General features: G+C 44.8%; 1 protein-coding gene across 1 annotated transcript; it reads right to left on the bottom strand.

Moving 5' to 3' along the window:
• Positions 1 to 2299: 2299 nt before the first annotated feature.
• Positions 2300 to 16537, bottom strand: LOC310864734 (kunitz-type protease inhibitor 2-like). Its single transcript, XM_083773458.1, has 10 exons — positions 16370 to 16537; positions 11692 to 11781; positions 10955 to 11023; positions 8653 to 8709; positions 7088 to 7249; positions 6530 to 6598; positions 5798 to 5962; positions 3642 to 3686; positions 2980 to 3097; positions 2300 to 2435 (listed from the first exon to the last, which is right to left on the bottom strand). The coding sequence occupies exons 1-10, from the start codon at positions 16521 to 16523 to the stop codon at positions 2345 to 2347; spliced, it is 1020 nt and encodes a 339-aa protein (XP_083629584.1). The 5' UTR covers positions 16524 to 16537; the 3' UTR covers positions 2300 to 2344.
• Between the last annotated feature and the right edge of the window lie 771 nt (positions 16538 to 17308).

The raw sequence follows: 17308 nt of genomic DNA, 5'->3' as shown, positions 1-17308 counted from the left end.
CGACTACGGATAAGCGGTTGAAGATGGATGGATGACAATATGTGAAATGGGACATAAAATAAGCACTTTAGGTACTACAGATTAGTGATCTAGTAGTTATTAAATTAGTTAGTTAAAAAGGAAAATACACACACATGTCACGTTTTCTTGATTTTATTGATGATTGTCATAAACTATCACTTCAGTAGTGCAACATATCACGATACAAAGAAGGGTAAAAGCCAAACTAAATGATTTGTTTTCGTTCATGTTCCAATGCTCGATGCCAAAGGAAGTCGTTAATCGTCAACTTAAATCTCTCTCTCTCTCTCTCTCTGACTTAGTGTAAAATATAGTCTCTCTCTCTCTCTGACTTACAGTGTAAAATATAGTGCGATAACAAAACAAAAAAAGCCTTCACCTGGAGGAGTGGAACATTAAATACATAAAAAGAGAAAAGATTTTTTTTTTACAGTAACTGGTAGACATTTACATGAATCCCTTTCATCATCGTCTGAGACAGAAAACTGGTAACAATATATATATAAATCACCTTCATTTGGTCGGAGTGTCCTGGGTTCTCAACACGCGGGGCAGGGCCTGCCACGGGGGCCTTTGTGTGACACTAAATTATTAACCCATTCTGACCTGAGATCAGATTCATACGAGGTTTCCACTGGACACACACACACTGGTCTGATGAACCCATTCTGACCCGAGATCAGATTCTAAAAAATGTCAGTCGTTCTTCGATTTTTCAAAAAATAGCAGACCTACAAGCTCGTAGCGCGCCACTCGGTGGCGCGATATGAGCTTGTAGGTCTGCTATTTTTCAATAGCTAAAGCATGACATGATGCCAACACCAAAATGGGTTCCCGTTCAGAATGGGTTAAATGTAAAAAAAGAAAAAAGTACCGATTAGCTCTCGTATGGCAGGAATTGAACGGTCAAAATGTTTTAAGAATCAACAGCGAACTGAATGATCGCCATTGCGGTTCACTAGCTCCCACGCCTCGGTACAAGTCATTTTACACTTGGTTGTATGCTGAAAATAGCAGCTCTACAAGCTCACAACGTGTCGCGTTGAGACGCGTTGTGAGCTTGTAGATCGGTTATTTTCAGCAAGTGTAAAAATCAGTCATTACGACGGCATCAAAACACATTTTTAAAGTTTTTAAAAAAGTTTACATAAATGTAACTGAAACGGCCGGGGTGGAGAAAATTAAAACAATCAATCAAACAAAAAGTATAAAACAATGCTTAAGTGATTAAAACAATTATGCCGTTTACACTTCTCACAGCATTACGATATCTGGCCCCATATCAAGCTATCAATATAATATCAATGTGTTGATTTGTTCACTTAAGATCAGCTACAAATCTAACCAATGAAAAGTAGTATAAAGCACTTCGGACAAAACCTCTCAACTCCAGTCTGCCTGCTAAAGCAGCCAACTCCACCACCTCTCCCTCTATCATGGAAGTAATTGACAATATAAAAAGTCACAACACCAACTTTGATGAGGCAGTGTTGCATTGTTTTAAAATATAAGGTTTTCTTCATTTCCCTAAAAAAAACAATTGCTGTCAAAATCAACAGATGCATGTCTCTTACAGGTAAAATTAGTCTTTACAAAACAAAGAGTTTAGAGAACTCAACAGTTGAGTTATGGTCCAGGAACATACAGTATTTCAAATGAAGGAGTGACCACACTCTGCTTAAAATCATAGCCAACATTCTAAATCACCCAATCCTCCCTAAAAGTTAATTCACAAGAGACGTCCTATGGGCAGATCGCACAAATCACACTCTCGTGGCCTCGCGTAAAAGAAAAGAAAATAGCCCATCTCTGCGCTCACAGAGATTTGGCACAACGCGGGCGTCGTTTTTCGTGCGGTTACTTCGTGCCCAAAAATACCTAATTGTTTTGTGTGTGTGCGTGTGTGTGTGAGTTACGAGTACACCCACATAAGAACGGTAACATTAAAACGCGCCGCAAATAAAAAACCTCAGAATCTGCGATGGGAACGTGTGAAATATCCGTGCCTCTAGTGTGCAAAAAAAAATAAAAATAAAAACATGAACCCATTTAGACCTGAAGTCACCATAGCATTTAACCACTTTATAACAAATTATTCAAAAAAAACATTAGCTGTTGAAAAATAGCAGATCTACAAGCCCATAGTGCTTGGTGCCGCGCTATGAGCTTGTAGATCTGCTATTTCTTGAGAGAAAAAAAACCCAAGTTAAATACAGATAATGACATTTTGTAGAATCCGGGCTCAGGTCTAAATGGGGTCAACTGGACATCGTTTGTGGCATCCTTTGTGGGGGCTTTGAGACCGTTGGTGGGGGGGGGGGGGTTAGGCCTTGCCCACCACGGGGCTCCCAGGGGCCGAAAAAGACTCCATGGAGGACTGCTCATCTGACTCCGGGATCAACTCCTCCTTATCACTGTGTGAGAGGAGAGAGAGAGAGAGAGTGAGGAGGGAGAGAGTGAGAGTGAGAGAGAGTGAGAGTGAGAGTGAGAGGTTATTAATAGCATTTGCATTAGCATTTGTTGGCATTTCAAAGTGAACATTTGTTCTGTGTACGCTTATACGTGTATGGCTGCATGTGTTTGGCGCGACAGTCCTACAGTCATGAGTTCCGACACCTTACCCCCAAAACCCAACTCTAAAACCTAAAGACAGGCCCGGTTGAGACTGAGGTTATAGGGTTAGATTTAGCCGTTATGGACAATGACTATGGCAACAACGTCAGTATGTGGGAAAGCCAGTATGTGTGTCCATCCTGGCTGCATTGAATGGTGTTGATAACGGACATTAACACCCCAGACGCCCGGGGGTATTTGTAACCATTTAATTTAAGTTAAGGGAACCCCTTTTGGTGTTATCATTATGTTATGCTTTAGCTATTTTGTAGGTCTGCTCTTTTTGAAAAAACGACTGACGTAGAAGACATTTTCAGAATCTGATCTCAGGTCAGAATGGTTTACCTGACGGTGGAGGCGCGGCGGGGCAGGGCGGTGTAGCGGGAGCGTCTCAGGGTGATCACCACCAGGACGGCCAGCAGCAGAGCAGACATCACCGCCAGGGTGGCAACCAGGAAGAACGCTGTGGAGACACAGAGAGACACCGTTAGACACAGAGAGACACCGTTAGACAGGGTGGCTACCAGGAAGAACGCTGTGGAGACACAGAGAGACACCGTTAGACAGGGTGGCTACCAGGAAGAACGCTGTGGAGACACAGAGAGACACCGTTAGACAGGGTGGCTACCAGGAAGAACGCTGTGGAGACACAGAGAGACACCGTTAGACACAGAGAGACACCGTTAGACAGGGTGGCAACCAGGAAGAACGCTGGGGAGACACAGAGACACCGTGTAAGCCAAGTGACACCAAGTGTAAAAACACTCATTACGACGGCATCAAGACCCGCCAAAATACATTTTAAGTCGACTAAATCAACTGTAGATTTAGTCGACTAAAATCTTATGACATTTAGTCGACTGAAACTAGACTAGCACCAAGACATTCCAGGTGACTAAAATGTGACTAAAACTAAATGAAGTTTCAGTCCAAAGACTAAATGACTAAAACTAAAATCGAAATTTGCTGCCAAAAACAACACTGGGTTTACATTGTAATGCTTGTACCTGCTGTGCCTCTGTTGCGTTGCCTGGGAAGTCCTCGCTCCAGACCTGGAGACAAACGAGACACGATGTCAGTAAACAATAAGAGGGCCACAGTCCGCCCAGAGCATGGGTGGGCCACTTTGACGATGGAGAGGGCCACTGTATTTCCACACTCACTCCAGGGGGCCACTGTATTTCCACACTCACTCCAGAGGGCCACTGTATTTCCACACTCACTCCAGAGGGCCACTGTATTTCCACACTCACTCCAGAGGGCCACTGTATTCCCACACTCACTCCAGAGGGCCACTATATTTCCACACTCACTCCAGGGGGCCACTGTATTTCCACACTCACTCCAGAGGGCCACTGTATTCCCACACTCACTCCAGAGGGCCACTGTATTTCCACACTCACTCCAGAGGAGCCACTGTGTTTCCACACTCACTCCAGAGGGGCCACTGTATTCCCACACTCACTCCAGAGGGCCACTATATTTCCACACTCACTCCAGAGGGCCACTATATTTCCACACTCACTCCAGAGGGCCACTGTGTTTCCACACTCACTCCAGAGGGGCCACTGTATTTCCACACTCACTCCAGAGGAGCCACTGTGTTTCCACACTCACTCCAGAGGGCCACTATATTCCCACACTCACTCCAGAGGGGCCACTGTATTTCCACACTCACTCCAGAGGGCCACTGTATTTCCACACTCACTCCAGAGGGGCCACTGTATTCCCACACTCACTCCAGAGGGGCCACATTGCATGTTACTGTCGTAGCAAAAATAGCTGATCTACAAGCTCAAAACGCGTCGCAGTGCGATGCGTTTTGAGCTTGTAGATCAGCTATTGTTTTTATATTTGAATTTAAATCCTGAATAATCTTTTTTGCTATTTTTGAATAGCAATAAATTGCATTTTTACGATACGAGCTTGTAGGTCTGCTATTTTTTGAAAAATCGAAGAACGACTGTCATTTTTAGAATCTGATCTCAGGTCAGAATGGGTTAATCAGACCAGTGTGTGTCTGGCGGAAACCTCGTATGAATCTGATCTCAGGTCAGAATGGGTTAAGTGAAGGTGGGGGCCACCAGTTGCCCACGTTTGACCCAGAGCCATCGAATAGAAGAGTTGCGACATTGAGGAGGGGGCAGAAAACAGCCCGGTCACATGGTTCATGTACTCGCACGACGAGCCCCATAGAACTCCAGTCAGTGCATTCCGTAAACTTCCGGTTGCATCCCCATTCAATACCTCCGGTTGTCCCCATTCAATAGAAGTCTATGTAGAAGAAGCCGCGCCACTGGACCGAAGCCCCATGAAGTGAGCGTAGCCCAGGAAATGAATCCCAATGCATTTGTCCCCATAGGCATTTCGTGCTTTATTTATTTAACCCATTCTGACCTGAGATCAGATTCTAAAAATGTCCATTACATCCTGACAGTTTCATTATTAACCCATTCTGACCTGAGATCAGATTCTAAAAATGTCTATTACATCCTGACAGTTTCATTATTAACCCATTCTGACCTGAGATCAGATTCTAAAAGTGTCTTTGATTTTTCAAAAATAGCAGACCTACAAGCTCGTATCGCGCCACTCGGTGGCGCGATACGAGCTTGTAGATCTGCTATTTTTCAATAGCTAAAGCATAACATGATGCCAACACCAAAATGGGTGCCCGGTCAGAATGGGTTAAAGACCTTTTAAGCGTCGTACGAATCATGACAACACACACAATATTTTGGACCAAACAAATAATTACAAAGAAGAAAAACAACAAAAAATTTGTTTTTCTACGGTTTTTTTTCAACTTTCTAATTATTTGTTTGGCCCGAAATATTGTGTGTGTTGTCATGATTTGTCACGACAAGAGTTGGCTTCGAAAATGCCTATGGGGACGAATGCATTGCGATTCATTTCCTATGCCACTCGTTGTTCTGAAAGGGGCTGCGGCGCTCTATAGCCAAATTCCAATACCCAAAATCTGGGCCACTCGCTCACTCACACTGGCACACTGAAATGGGTGACCTGCCGAAGCATGTGAGCATCTTGTGGACTTCACACAACTTACATGGACGTTTTTAAATGTGATTTATGTTCGGACACTGACATCATGTGATCGTCTACTCTACACGATTGTGACATATTTCATAACGGACACTCTTACCGACGGCGCAGCGGTCCATGCACTCCTCTGAGGTCAGGTAGCGGTTGTTGTTGCCGCGGCAACCGCCGTAGACGAAGGGTCGGCACGACACGGATTCTGCATGGAAGAAGAACTGAGGGAAGTACGCCCGGCACGGGCCGGGGTCTGACGCACTGAGACAGAACTCTGAGAGAGAGAGAGAGACAGAGAGAGAGAGACAGAGAGAGGGAGGGAGGGAGGGAGGGAGGGAGGGAGATCTCATTTTGATTTGGTTTCAGTCATTTGAATAAGCAGAATTATAATCAGACGAGGTAGCGCGAATGTAGAAATGGAAGAATTCACCTCCCGTTTTGGGGGGCAAATGGAAGGCAGGGCTTTTCAGAGTAAAATCTGCACTCTAGCACATTTATTCTGAAAACATCAACGGCAGACAATTTGTTAAGTAAATGGTAAATGGTGCATTTATATGACGCCTTCATCCAATGCGCTTTACATAGATTGTGCATTACATTCACCCATTCACACACACATTCACACACTGATGGCGGCAGAAACCAAGCTAGGCACCAACCAGCACATCAGGAGCAATTAGGTGTTCAGTGTCTTGCTCAAGGACACTTCCACACTAACTCTGGGGGAGCCCACAGGGTTTGAACTGGGAACCTTGCGGTTACCATTCCACCCACTCTACCGCTGAGCCACCGCCGCCCCGGTAAGTCAAACATTTGAGGGGTTTTTTTCCCCACCACTGACCTGCATAGTTGTCAGCATCCACCTCGGCTCGGGGGGGTAGGACCTTTCTGGAGGAGGGAACCACTGTCACTGGAGGAGAGGAGAGGAGAGGAGAGGAGAGGAGAAATATAATTTTTTTTTTCATTTTTTCTCCAGTAATTTCATGAAGAAATCAAAGATAAATCAATACATTTTACATTTGAAAGAATATATAATAAGGAGTATAGTGAAAAGACAGGCAGGCAGGCAGACCTGTGCAGACAGACAGACCTGTGCAGCAGGTAGACAGACAGACCTGTGCAGACAGACAGACAGACAGACGTGCAGACAGACAGACCTGTGCAGACAGACAGACAGACAGACAGACCTGTGCAGACAGACAGTACCTGTGCAGACAGACAGACAGTACCTGTGCAGACAGACCTGTGCAGACAGACAGACAGGTACCTGTGCAGACAGACAGACCTGTACAGACAGACAGACGTGCAGACAGACAGACAGACAGACAGGTACCTGTGCAGACAGACAGACAGACCTGTACAGACAGACATACGTGCAGACAGACAGACAGACAGGTACCTGTGCAGACAGACAGGCAGCTCTCCTGGGTCTGGTGGTTGTTGTCGTTGCCGCGGCAGCCTCCGTAGACGAAGGTCTGACAGGCCTTGGCGCTGGGCGAGTAGAACCAGCGCTTCATGGAGGCGCGGCACGGGCCCGCCTCGGGCGCCGCCTCGCAGCGATCTGATTGGACCACACAGTTCAAGTTGGTGCCGGCGTCATTTACATATCAGTGGTTACCAAACTTTGTCACGCCCAAATTGACACCAATTATCCCCGACACTAAAAAGCCCGTTTGAAAAGACATGCCAGGGACTCCCCCATAACCCATTCTGACCTGAGATCAGATTAAAAAAAATGTCTTCTACATCCTGACAGTTTTCCATTCTGACCTGAGATCATCAGATTCATATCATTATTAATTATGCATAACATAATGATAACACCAAATGGGGTTCCAGCCCCAAAATGGGTTAATTTCAAGGACCGTCAGTTTGATATGCATATTAGTCTACGGACCCCCATTTAAATGGCATTTCTATCTCTGGGACCACCATTTATATTTTAAAATCAATGTTTAAAGGGACACTTCACCCTTTTTGCAAAAACATATATGTTAATGACGTTTAGAAGCTTTAGAACACTTCCCTGGGGGTCTTTATGTGTGTAATATGTGGTTTTATATATTTTAGATTGTAGCAGTGAGCCTGTTGTCTCTGATGTCATGGACACTGGACTCACTTACTTCCTGGACTACATGTTGTCTCAGTAAGACAGCTCTCCCCCCTATCCACAAGGAGGAGCAGAGCACCAAATAATTATGGGAATTGTAGTCCAGGAAGGTAGTGAGACCAGTGTCCATGACATCAGAGACACTGGGCTCACTGCTACAATCTAAAATATCTAAAACCACATTATTACACACAAAGACCCCCAGGAAAGTGTTCTAAAGCTTCTAAACGTCATTAACATATATATTTTTGCAAAAAGGGTGAAGTGTCCCTTTAACTGTAAAAGATTAAAAAAAACAGACCCATAAGGGTCTAACTCTTATAATAGGTCATCAAGCTCACGTGCCACATAGTGTAAATCATTTTATAAATGTTATCGTCCAGGAGGAATAAATTGTAGTTCTTCCAGTTGTTGCAGGACTACAGCTTTAAGAACAAAGCCTCGTCAAAGTTGGTGTTGTGACTTTAGATAGTGTCATGAGAGGCAGTTTGAGGGTCCAATGGAGTTAGGTTTTGTCCGATGCGATTTTTACTACTTTTCATTGAATCAATGTTTTCGAAACCAGTGTTCAATACCACTGATCTATGCAAAATAATTTAAAAAAATCAAACTTCAACAAACAAAAAAATCCCTCCCGACAGCAACGATATATTTCAAAAGATAAAAAAAAAAGTTACAATAATTGTATATTAAAGTTCTAAAACAAACAAAGCTAAGAAATTCCATAAAATAAATTATAAAAAGTCATGAAAATAGCCAATCTACAAGCTCGCAACGCAGCGCGAAGCGACGCGTTTGTGAGCTTGTAGATCTGCTATATCTGTGTCTCCTGAGTGAGCTGTGGTGACGCCTACCTGCAAAGTCCTCCTGGGACATCTCTGGGAGAGAGACCTTCTGATCCACTGTCACACCTAGAGAGAGAGAGATAGATAGATGATTGCCTGTTTAACCCATTCTGACCTGGGATCAGATTCATACGAGGTTTCCACTGGACACACACACTGGTCTGATTAACCCATTCTGACCTGAGATCAGATTCTAAAAATGTCAGTCGCTCTTCGAATTTTCAAAAAATAGCAGACCTACAAGCTCGTAGCGCGCCACTCGGTGGCGCGCTATGAGCTTGTAGATCTGCTATTTTTCAATAGCTGAAGCACAACATGATGCCAAAAACGCCAAAATGGGTTCCCGTTCAGAATGGGTTCAAAGTGTATATTTGTACATCTCTAAGCGTTGTGATGAATTGAACATGGCGGACCCTGTCGTAAACAAGTGTAATGTTTTATCATGGCGTCGTCCATCAGTAACAGTCTTTGTTTGAAATGCACCCGTTCGGCATACTGTGAAATATAAATGCACCCATTCTGCATACTGTGAAATAAAACAATAATTCAATCCTTTTCAATCACCTGAGCAGAATAAATGGTGCAGTACCTGTTGTTAACCACTAGGGGTCCTACCAGACCACAGGATCTGCATGTCCCCCCCCCCCCCCTTTTCCCCCTCACTGTATACTGTATTTTCCCTTTTTACCTCCTTTATGATGAATTCCTGTTCTGTTCTTGGACTATATAGAAGTGTCTATTTGTATGTCTCTGAACGTTTTGATGAATTGAACATGGTGGACCCTCTTGTAAACAAGTGTAATGCTTAATTGGGTCGTCCACTCACAGCTAACAGTCTTTGTATCGAGTTTGTGCTTGAAATGTACTGTAATTCTGCAAACTGTTAATACATATTTCAATCAATCAATCACAAAGCATAGACCACCGTTTCCTACATTTTCAGCATGCAACCAGTGTTGTTTTTTACAGCAAATTTTGATTTGTTCTCTCCTCCGCGTCATCAGTGCCCATACCCGAGGCGGGGTTGGCGAAAGGGCCTTTCTGTGTGGAGTTTGCATGTTCTCCCCGTGTCCCCCTAGGGTAGGTACCCTCACATGTTCTCCCCGTGTCCCCTAGGGTAGGTACCCTCACATGTTCTATTGTTCTCCCCGTGTCCCCTAGGGTAGGTACCCTCACATGTTCTCCCCGTGTCCCCTAGGGTAGGTACCCTCACATGTTCTCCCTGTGTCCCCTAGGGTAGGTACCCTCACATGTTCTCCCCGTGTCCCCTAGGGTAGGTACCCTCACATGTTCTCCCTGTGTCCCCTAGGGTAGGTACCCTCACATGTTCTCCCCGTGTCCCCTAGGGTAGGTACCCTCACATGTTCTCCCCATGTCCCCCTAGGGTAGGTACCCTCACATGTTCTCCCCATGTCTCCCTAGGGTAGGTACCCTCACATGTTCTCCCCGTGTCCCCCTAGGGTAGGTACCCTCACATGTTCTCCCCGTGTCCCCTAGGGTAGGTACCCTCACAAAACCATGCCGTAATCCTGGTCTCTAAACTACCTCCCCCTGGCCAGCCGGGGCAAGGAACTGGTCGGAATAACGTGCTCCTTCTAGGGATGGGTCCGATTAATCGATTATCGTTAATAGGACGCGAAATCGATCATGAAAATTTATAAATCGATAATATATATATATATATATATATGTTTTTCTTTTTTATGAAAATCTGTTGGAAAGGCAATATTGTCATCCAAACAGGACAGGGCTATAGGCCTACCAAAGTGTGCCTGGGATGTGTCTGTGTAGCTGCATGACTGAGAGGAGTGTGAGTGGAGATTGATTCCAATCAAGATACAGGTTTGGAGGATTTAGCAGGTGTTGGGAATTTACCTAATCAGGCCTAGGCTGGGGTTGGCTCAACAGTGGTCCAGGGACCACCAGTGGTCCTCATTTAAAAGATGGAGTTAGTAACCAAATGGACCCTTATTAACCCATTCTGACCGGGCACCCATTTTGGTGTTGGCATCATGTTATGCAGATGTTATGCAGATCTACAAGCTCATATCGCGCCACCAAGTGGTGCGATATGAGCTTGCAGGTCTGCTATTTTTTGAAAAATCGAAGAACGACTGACATTTTTAGAATCTGATCTCAGGTCAGAATGGGTTAATCAGACCAGTGTGTGTCCAGTGGAAACCTCGTGTGAATCTGATCTCAGGTCAGAATGGGTTAACTCTCAAGAGTTACAATTATTGTTAACTTTTTTGACTTAGGTACCCCTTGGGGGGAAGATTTATTTTATTTGTAGGGTTCATAAAAAATAAACCTGTGGTTGTGTGTTCCTCTGCATGGTGCTCCATCTCCCTGCCCTCTGCTTCCACAGCATTCACCCACTCTAGAGAGAACAGACATGTAAACACAGCAGAGAGAGGTCTGAGCAGCGCGGCACAACATCGCAAGCTTGTAGATCTGACATTTTTTCAGTGAAGCAGAATAAAGAACAGTTTAAGGTCGGGTCCGTTTCACTATAGAGAATATGCGCATGGCATCGCCGTACCCAGAATTTGTGCGGGAACGCCTACAGAGTGCCAAAAAACTGACCTTTACAGCCCATTACATCCAAACAGAAATAAATTAAAATCTGATTGTATTAATGTTAAAACTCTCCAACATCACAGCTGTGGGCCGGTGGAGAAAGTGGTGCGTGTGCATATACTCTGAACAGAATTAAGAAATGATATGTTTGAAATCATTGACTTTGTTTTGAAGTCATATTGCTCAGTCCTAAAACACACACTTTATCAGTTGTTCCCAATCTGTTCAGGCCAGGCCAGGCCGAGCCGGCCAATTCTAAGCAAAGATGTGTTTATGAGTGAGGTAGGTGTTGTGTAGAAGGAGTGAGGTAGGTGTTGTACTAGAGTGAGGTAGGAGTGAGGTAGGTGTTGTACTAGACTCTAGTACTAGAGTGAGGTAGGAGTGAGGTAGGTGTTGTACTAGAGTGAGGTAGGAGTGAGGTAGGTGTTGTGTAGAAGGAGTGAGGTAGGAGTGAGGTAGGTGTTGTACCTTCGTAGCTGATGGGGTCCACTGCCATTCTGCGTCCTGCTTTGGGCACAACCTCTGCAGGCGCTGGGGTTTCCTCCTCGATGACACTTCCTGGGAACGAAACACACTTAAACGTTTAACACCTGGCCTCTCTATTCTGGATGTGGCTTAAGTTAGCAGGCAAACATTGCGCACGCACACACACACACACACACACACACACACACACACACACACACACACACACACACACACACACACACACACACACACACACACACACACACACACACACACACACACACACACACACACACACACACACACACACACACACACACACACACACACACAATTTGAGACATTATTATAAATGTGAAATATAAAATAAAAACAAGAAAAGATAAAAACAGTTGAAATATGTGTGAGCGTGTAGATTGTAGAAGATATTGGTCACACACACACACACACACACTAGAGAATGGTAGCTTCTCCTCTGTCTTCATTCATGCATGCACTTTATTATATCATATCCAGAACAATCTACCATGTTCTCGTGGTGACATTGTACTGCTGCGTGCGTGCGTGCGTGCGTGCGTGCGTGTGTGCGTGCGTGCGTGTGTGCGTGCGTGTGTGCTTAAGACAGTCTAGACATCCATAAATATGTAATTGCCGGCGCTGTATATGAGTCACAAAGCCTCCCATTTCCGTCTACTCAACTCTGAGTCTCATTGGTGGGCTGTGGACCAATCAGAGTCCTGCCCTACCAGTACAGTGACATCATCGATGGGGATTCCAAGCTAACAGACACTGCAGCCTCTGTCTTCCTGGAACTAACAGACACTGCAGCCTCTCTCTTCCTGGAGCTAACAGCAGTACTTAGTTTAGACAGTTTTTGGTTTAGACTAGTCATTGGTTAGACCAGTCATTAGTCCTACAACTACAACCTATCTCAAACCCTCACCCTAAACCTAACCTCCCACAGGGCAGCACACCTAAACCTAACCTTAACCCATGTCTAACCAATGACTAGTCTAAACCTAACATCCCACGGGGCAGCACACCTAAACCTAACCTTAACCCATGTCTAACCAATGACTAGTCTAAACCTAACATCCCACGGGGCAGCACACCTAAACCTAACCTTAACCCATGTCTAACCAATGACTAGTCTAAACCCTCACCCTAAACCTAACCTTAACCCATGTCTAACCAATGACTAGTCTAACCCTAACCTCCCACGGGGCAGCACACCTAAACCTAACCTTAACCCATGTCTAACCAATGACTAGTCTAAACCTAGCCTCGATACCCAGGCTTTCATTTCGTCTGCGCGAAAGATGAAAGCCTGGAAAAAGCCGTGGGCTGAACCAGTCTAAAAGTGGGAGTCAACCCTTCCGGGTGGGCGTCGCTCTAAATGATGTGACGTAGCGCTGCACTAGGGGGGAGAGGAGGGGCCGGGGGTGACGGACAGATCGATGAGATCCAATCAGGGTGCGCGCATTTCTGAGGCGCGACCCGCCCCTCTAGACCAGAAATGTCTCTGCTTAGGTCAGACTAGTCTAAACCTAACCTCCCACGGGGCAGCACACCTAAACCTAACCTTAACCCATGTCTAACCAATGACTAGTCTAACCCTAACCTCCCACGGGGCAGCACACCTAAACCTAACCGTAACCCATGTCTAACCAATGACTAGTCTAAACTAAGTATGCTCTTATGTACCTGTACTGTACAACATGTAACCATAAAGTACAACCTTGAACCCTATAACTCGGGGACCATTTTTAATAGAGGACTCAAACAGGAGCATCTTCTCTACGCCGCTGTATTGATACTTTTTTTTTGGCAGCAAATTTTGATTTCAGTTTTAGTCATTAGTCTTTTGAATAGTTTTCATTTAGTTTTAGTCACATTTTAGTCACCTGGAATGTGTTGGTGTTAGTCTAGTTTTAGTCGACTAAATGTCATGAGATTTTAGTCGACTAAATCTACAGTTGATTTAGTCGACTAAAATGTATTTTGGTGGGCATTGATGCCGTCGTAAGGACTGTTTTCACACATGCTGAAAATAGCTGATCTACAAGCTAGCAACCAAGTGTAAAATGACTTATACTGGATCTCTTGTCCACTAGTCCCTTCCTAACATTTTAGTCTAGTTTTTATTTGTTGACGAAATTGTCAGTACATTTAGTCTTAGTTTTAGTCGTCATAGCACAGTTTTAATTTAGTTTCCATTTAGTTTTCTTCAGTGGAAAAGGGTAGTCGACGAACATTTTTCGTCTTAAGTTGTAGTCGACGAAAACACTGACTAAGTTGTACTTACTAATTTACTCTCAAGTATTACGTGAGAGTACTTGTCCCAGCACGGGTGGAGTGCGTTATTGTTTTGATGCAGAGCTATACAGATCACCTGACTCTATACAGAAATATGAAACCATACAGGTGTGTGTGTACGTGCGTACACACACCCACACACACACACACACACACACACACTCGAGAGGACGGCTGTCCTTTTTTGACGATGTCTTTGCCATTTTAATCTGAAATGAATTTAACCTGAATATAGCAGATCTACATGGGCAACGTGCACCCACAACGGGGCGTGATGCGTGCTTGTAGATCTGCTAATTGTGGCTCATGACACAACCAAGTATAAAATCAGAACAAATTACTCCAAACCCAACCCTTAACCCATTCTGGGCGGGCACCCATTTTGGTGTTAGCATTATGTTATGCTTTAGCTATTGAAAAATAGCAGACCTACAAGCTCATAGCGCGCCACCGAGTGGCGCGATACGAGCTTGTAGGTCTGCTATTTTTTGAAAAATCGAAGAACGACTGACATAGAAACACGGCTTTTTCAGAAAACTGTCATTTTCAAACAGACATTTTTAGAATCTGATCTCAGGTCAGGAATGGATGGGTTAAATCCTAACCTGAGTCTGTTCCAAACTGGGCATCTAAAACTGTAAACATAGTTTTTACATGATCAACAACAATATTGTCTTGTGAGAACCAGGAAAATGTATCACAATATTACACTATACTTGTGGGGACTTTACGGCCTATACAAGCTAATACAAGCCACACACACACACACACACACACACACACACACACACACACACACACACACACACACACACACACACACACACACACACACACACACACACACACACACACACACACACACACACAGTGGTTGAGCCATGAGTAATGGCAGTATTTAGGGCCAGCTCTTGGTGTGTGTGTGTGCGTGCTCTGCTAGAATTACACGCCTCGTCGACACAAAGGCATTCGACAGCTAAGCTTTGTGCTTGTACACGGAAGTGACGTGTGTGTGTGCATGTGTGTGCGTGTGTGCGTGTGTGCATTCATAGGGCCAACTGCCAGCCAATGTCAACAGGTGGCTCTGTGGCGCAATGGATAGCGCATTGGACTTCTAGTAAAGGCTGCAGCAATTCAAAGGTTGTGGGTTCGAGTCCCACCAGAGTCGCGTTTTGATAAACGGCCTATACGTTTCAATGGATGATTGTATGTATATATATATATGACAGAATAATATCCCATACCTGATCGGGAGGAATACAACAATGTGAAATACAGTACAACAATGTGCTGGGTGGAGGACTTTGAACCCATTTAGGCCTGACGTCGAAATAAAAAAAATGTCTTCTTCTCATGTTTCTGTATCAGAGGTGCTCAATATTTCATGTCGAGGACCCCCAAAAATTATATGTAATTGGCCGCCGACCCCCATCTGAAAATATGTTATTCCAGGAAACCCCCCCCAGAAGCAAAGATTTGAGTTAAAAACGTTCACTCTGAAAGAATATATATTCAAAGATTTTCAAAAATAGCAGACCTACAAGCTCGTAGCGTGCCACCAAGTGGCGCGCTACGAGCTTGTAGGTCTGCTATTTTTCAATAGCTAAAGCATGACACAATGCTTAAAACACCAAAAGGGGTTCCTGCCCAGAATGGGTTAACTCGTAAGAACAGGAACCCAATTTCTTTTTTTTTTACCTTGCAAGACTCTAAGATGCAAAGCTACAGTCGACAATGCATTGCCAATGGAAGCCAGTGACATGAAGATGCAAAGATGCATCCGACCGTTTGTAGCTGCTGCAAAGGCTACAGCTACACTGTGTAGCTTTGCATCTTTGCATCTTTCTTATCTGCCCGTGTGAGCGCAGCATAACCCATGTTTAGGGGTGCTGTTGCTATGCATGACATGACATGACATAACATAACATAACATGACATAACAGGTTTTTTTTAAGTTTTTCAGAAAACTTAGGTTAGGATTTAGATCAGAAGTTTTTTTTAGAAACGTCCGGCCTACATGGTTAACCCATTTTGACCCGAGATCAGATTCAAAAAATGTCTTCTACACATCCTGACAGTTTTCTGAAAAAGCTATGTTTCTATGTCAGGCAGACCTACAAGCTATGAGCTTGTAGATCTGCTGTTTTTCAATAGCTAAAGCATAGCATAATGCTAACACCAAAAGGGGTTCCTGCCCAGTTAAGCGATTTGCTAAATGGCTGTATTGTAATTGTAAGACCCTTATAATACATTAAAGAAAAATGTGTGCGTGCGTGCGTGCATGACATGTGTGCGTGTGTGTCTGTGTGTGTGTGTGTGTGTGTGTGTGTGTGACTGTGTGTGTGTGTGTGTGCGTGCGTACCAGTGACTCCGCTGCAGGCGGCCTCACACTCCTCCCGCGTCTCGAAGTTGTTCCCATTGGCTCCGCAGCCTCCGTAGACGAACTCCCGGCAGCTCTGATTGGCCACGTCGTAGAAGAACTTGGGGAAGGCGGCGCGGCACACGCCCACCTTCATCGGCGCGCGGCAACGACCTGACGGAACAGAGACGGACATTTTGTTTTTAACGCATTCTGGGCAGGAACCCCTTTTGGTGTTTTAAGCATTGTGTCATGCTTTAGCTATTGAAAAATAGCAGATCTACAAGCTCATAGCGCGCCACCGAGTGGCGCGCTACGAGCTTGTAGGTCTGCTATTTTTTGAAAAATCGAAGAACGACTGACATAGAAACATAGCTTTTTTTTCAGAAAACTGTCAGGATGTATAGAAGACATTTTTAGAATCTGATCTCAGGTCAGAATGGGTTAAATGTATTATTATGTCAAAACGGGAAAAATCAGGGGGCGCCCGGCTGGCCTAGCGGTCCAGGCACATCATGCCACATATATACAGTATAGTCTCTTGGCCTGACAACGCGGCGCGTGTTCGAGTCCTGTTCATGACGACCTTTGCTGCATGTCTCTCCCCTTCTCTCTCTCCTTTTAATATATTTTTTATCCCACGATTTTGTAACCCATTTTTCACCCCTGTGTCAATCATCTAATGTGATCCTGGGCTCTACACACCCTCCACCAACCTAGTCCCCATATATGGGGGACAAGGAGAGAGCAACGGACTTGAACTCATGCTTCCTTCATGCCTGAGTGTCCAAGTTGCTCCTTTACACCTGACAGGGGGGAAGTTTCCCTGGTTGGACGTAGCGCGTGGAAGGAACACGTTATTCCAACCAGTTCCTTTCCCCTCCATCAGGCGCCCCGGCTGGCCAGGGGGAGGCAGTATAGAGACCAGGATTTTCTATCTCT

The sequence above is a fragment of the Protomyctophum parallelum genome, assembly GCF_964188405.1.
Source record: "Protomyctophum parallelum genome assembly, chromosome: 9".
Classification (NCBI taxonomy): Eukaryota; Metazoa; Chordata; class Actinopteri; order Myctophiformes; family Myctophidae; genus Protomyctophum; species Protomyctophum parallelum.
This window is presented reverse-complemented; position numbering and strand designations above follow the sequence as displayed.

Coding starts and splice junctions, on each gene's coding strand:
- LOC310864734 (XM_083773458.1), bottom strand. CDS start 16,523: ATGAAGGTGGGCGTGTGCCGCGCCGCCTTCCCCAAGTTCTTCTACGAC. Junction 7,250..8,652: donor GTCCCAGGAGGACTTTGCAG/GTAGGCGTCACC, acceptor TGGTCCAATCAG/ATCGCTGCGAGGCGGCGCCC. Junction 3,687..5,797: donor CATGGACCGCTGCGCCGTCG/GTAAGAGTGTCC, acceptor GTTTGTCTCCAG/GTCTGGAGCGAGGACTTCCC.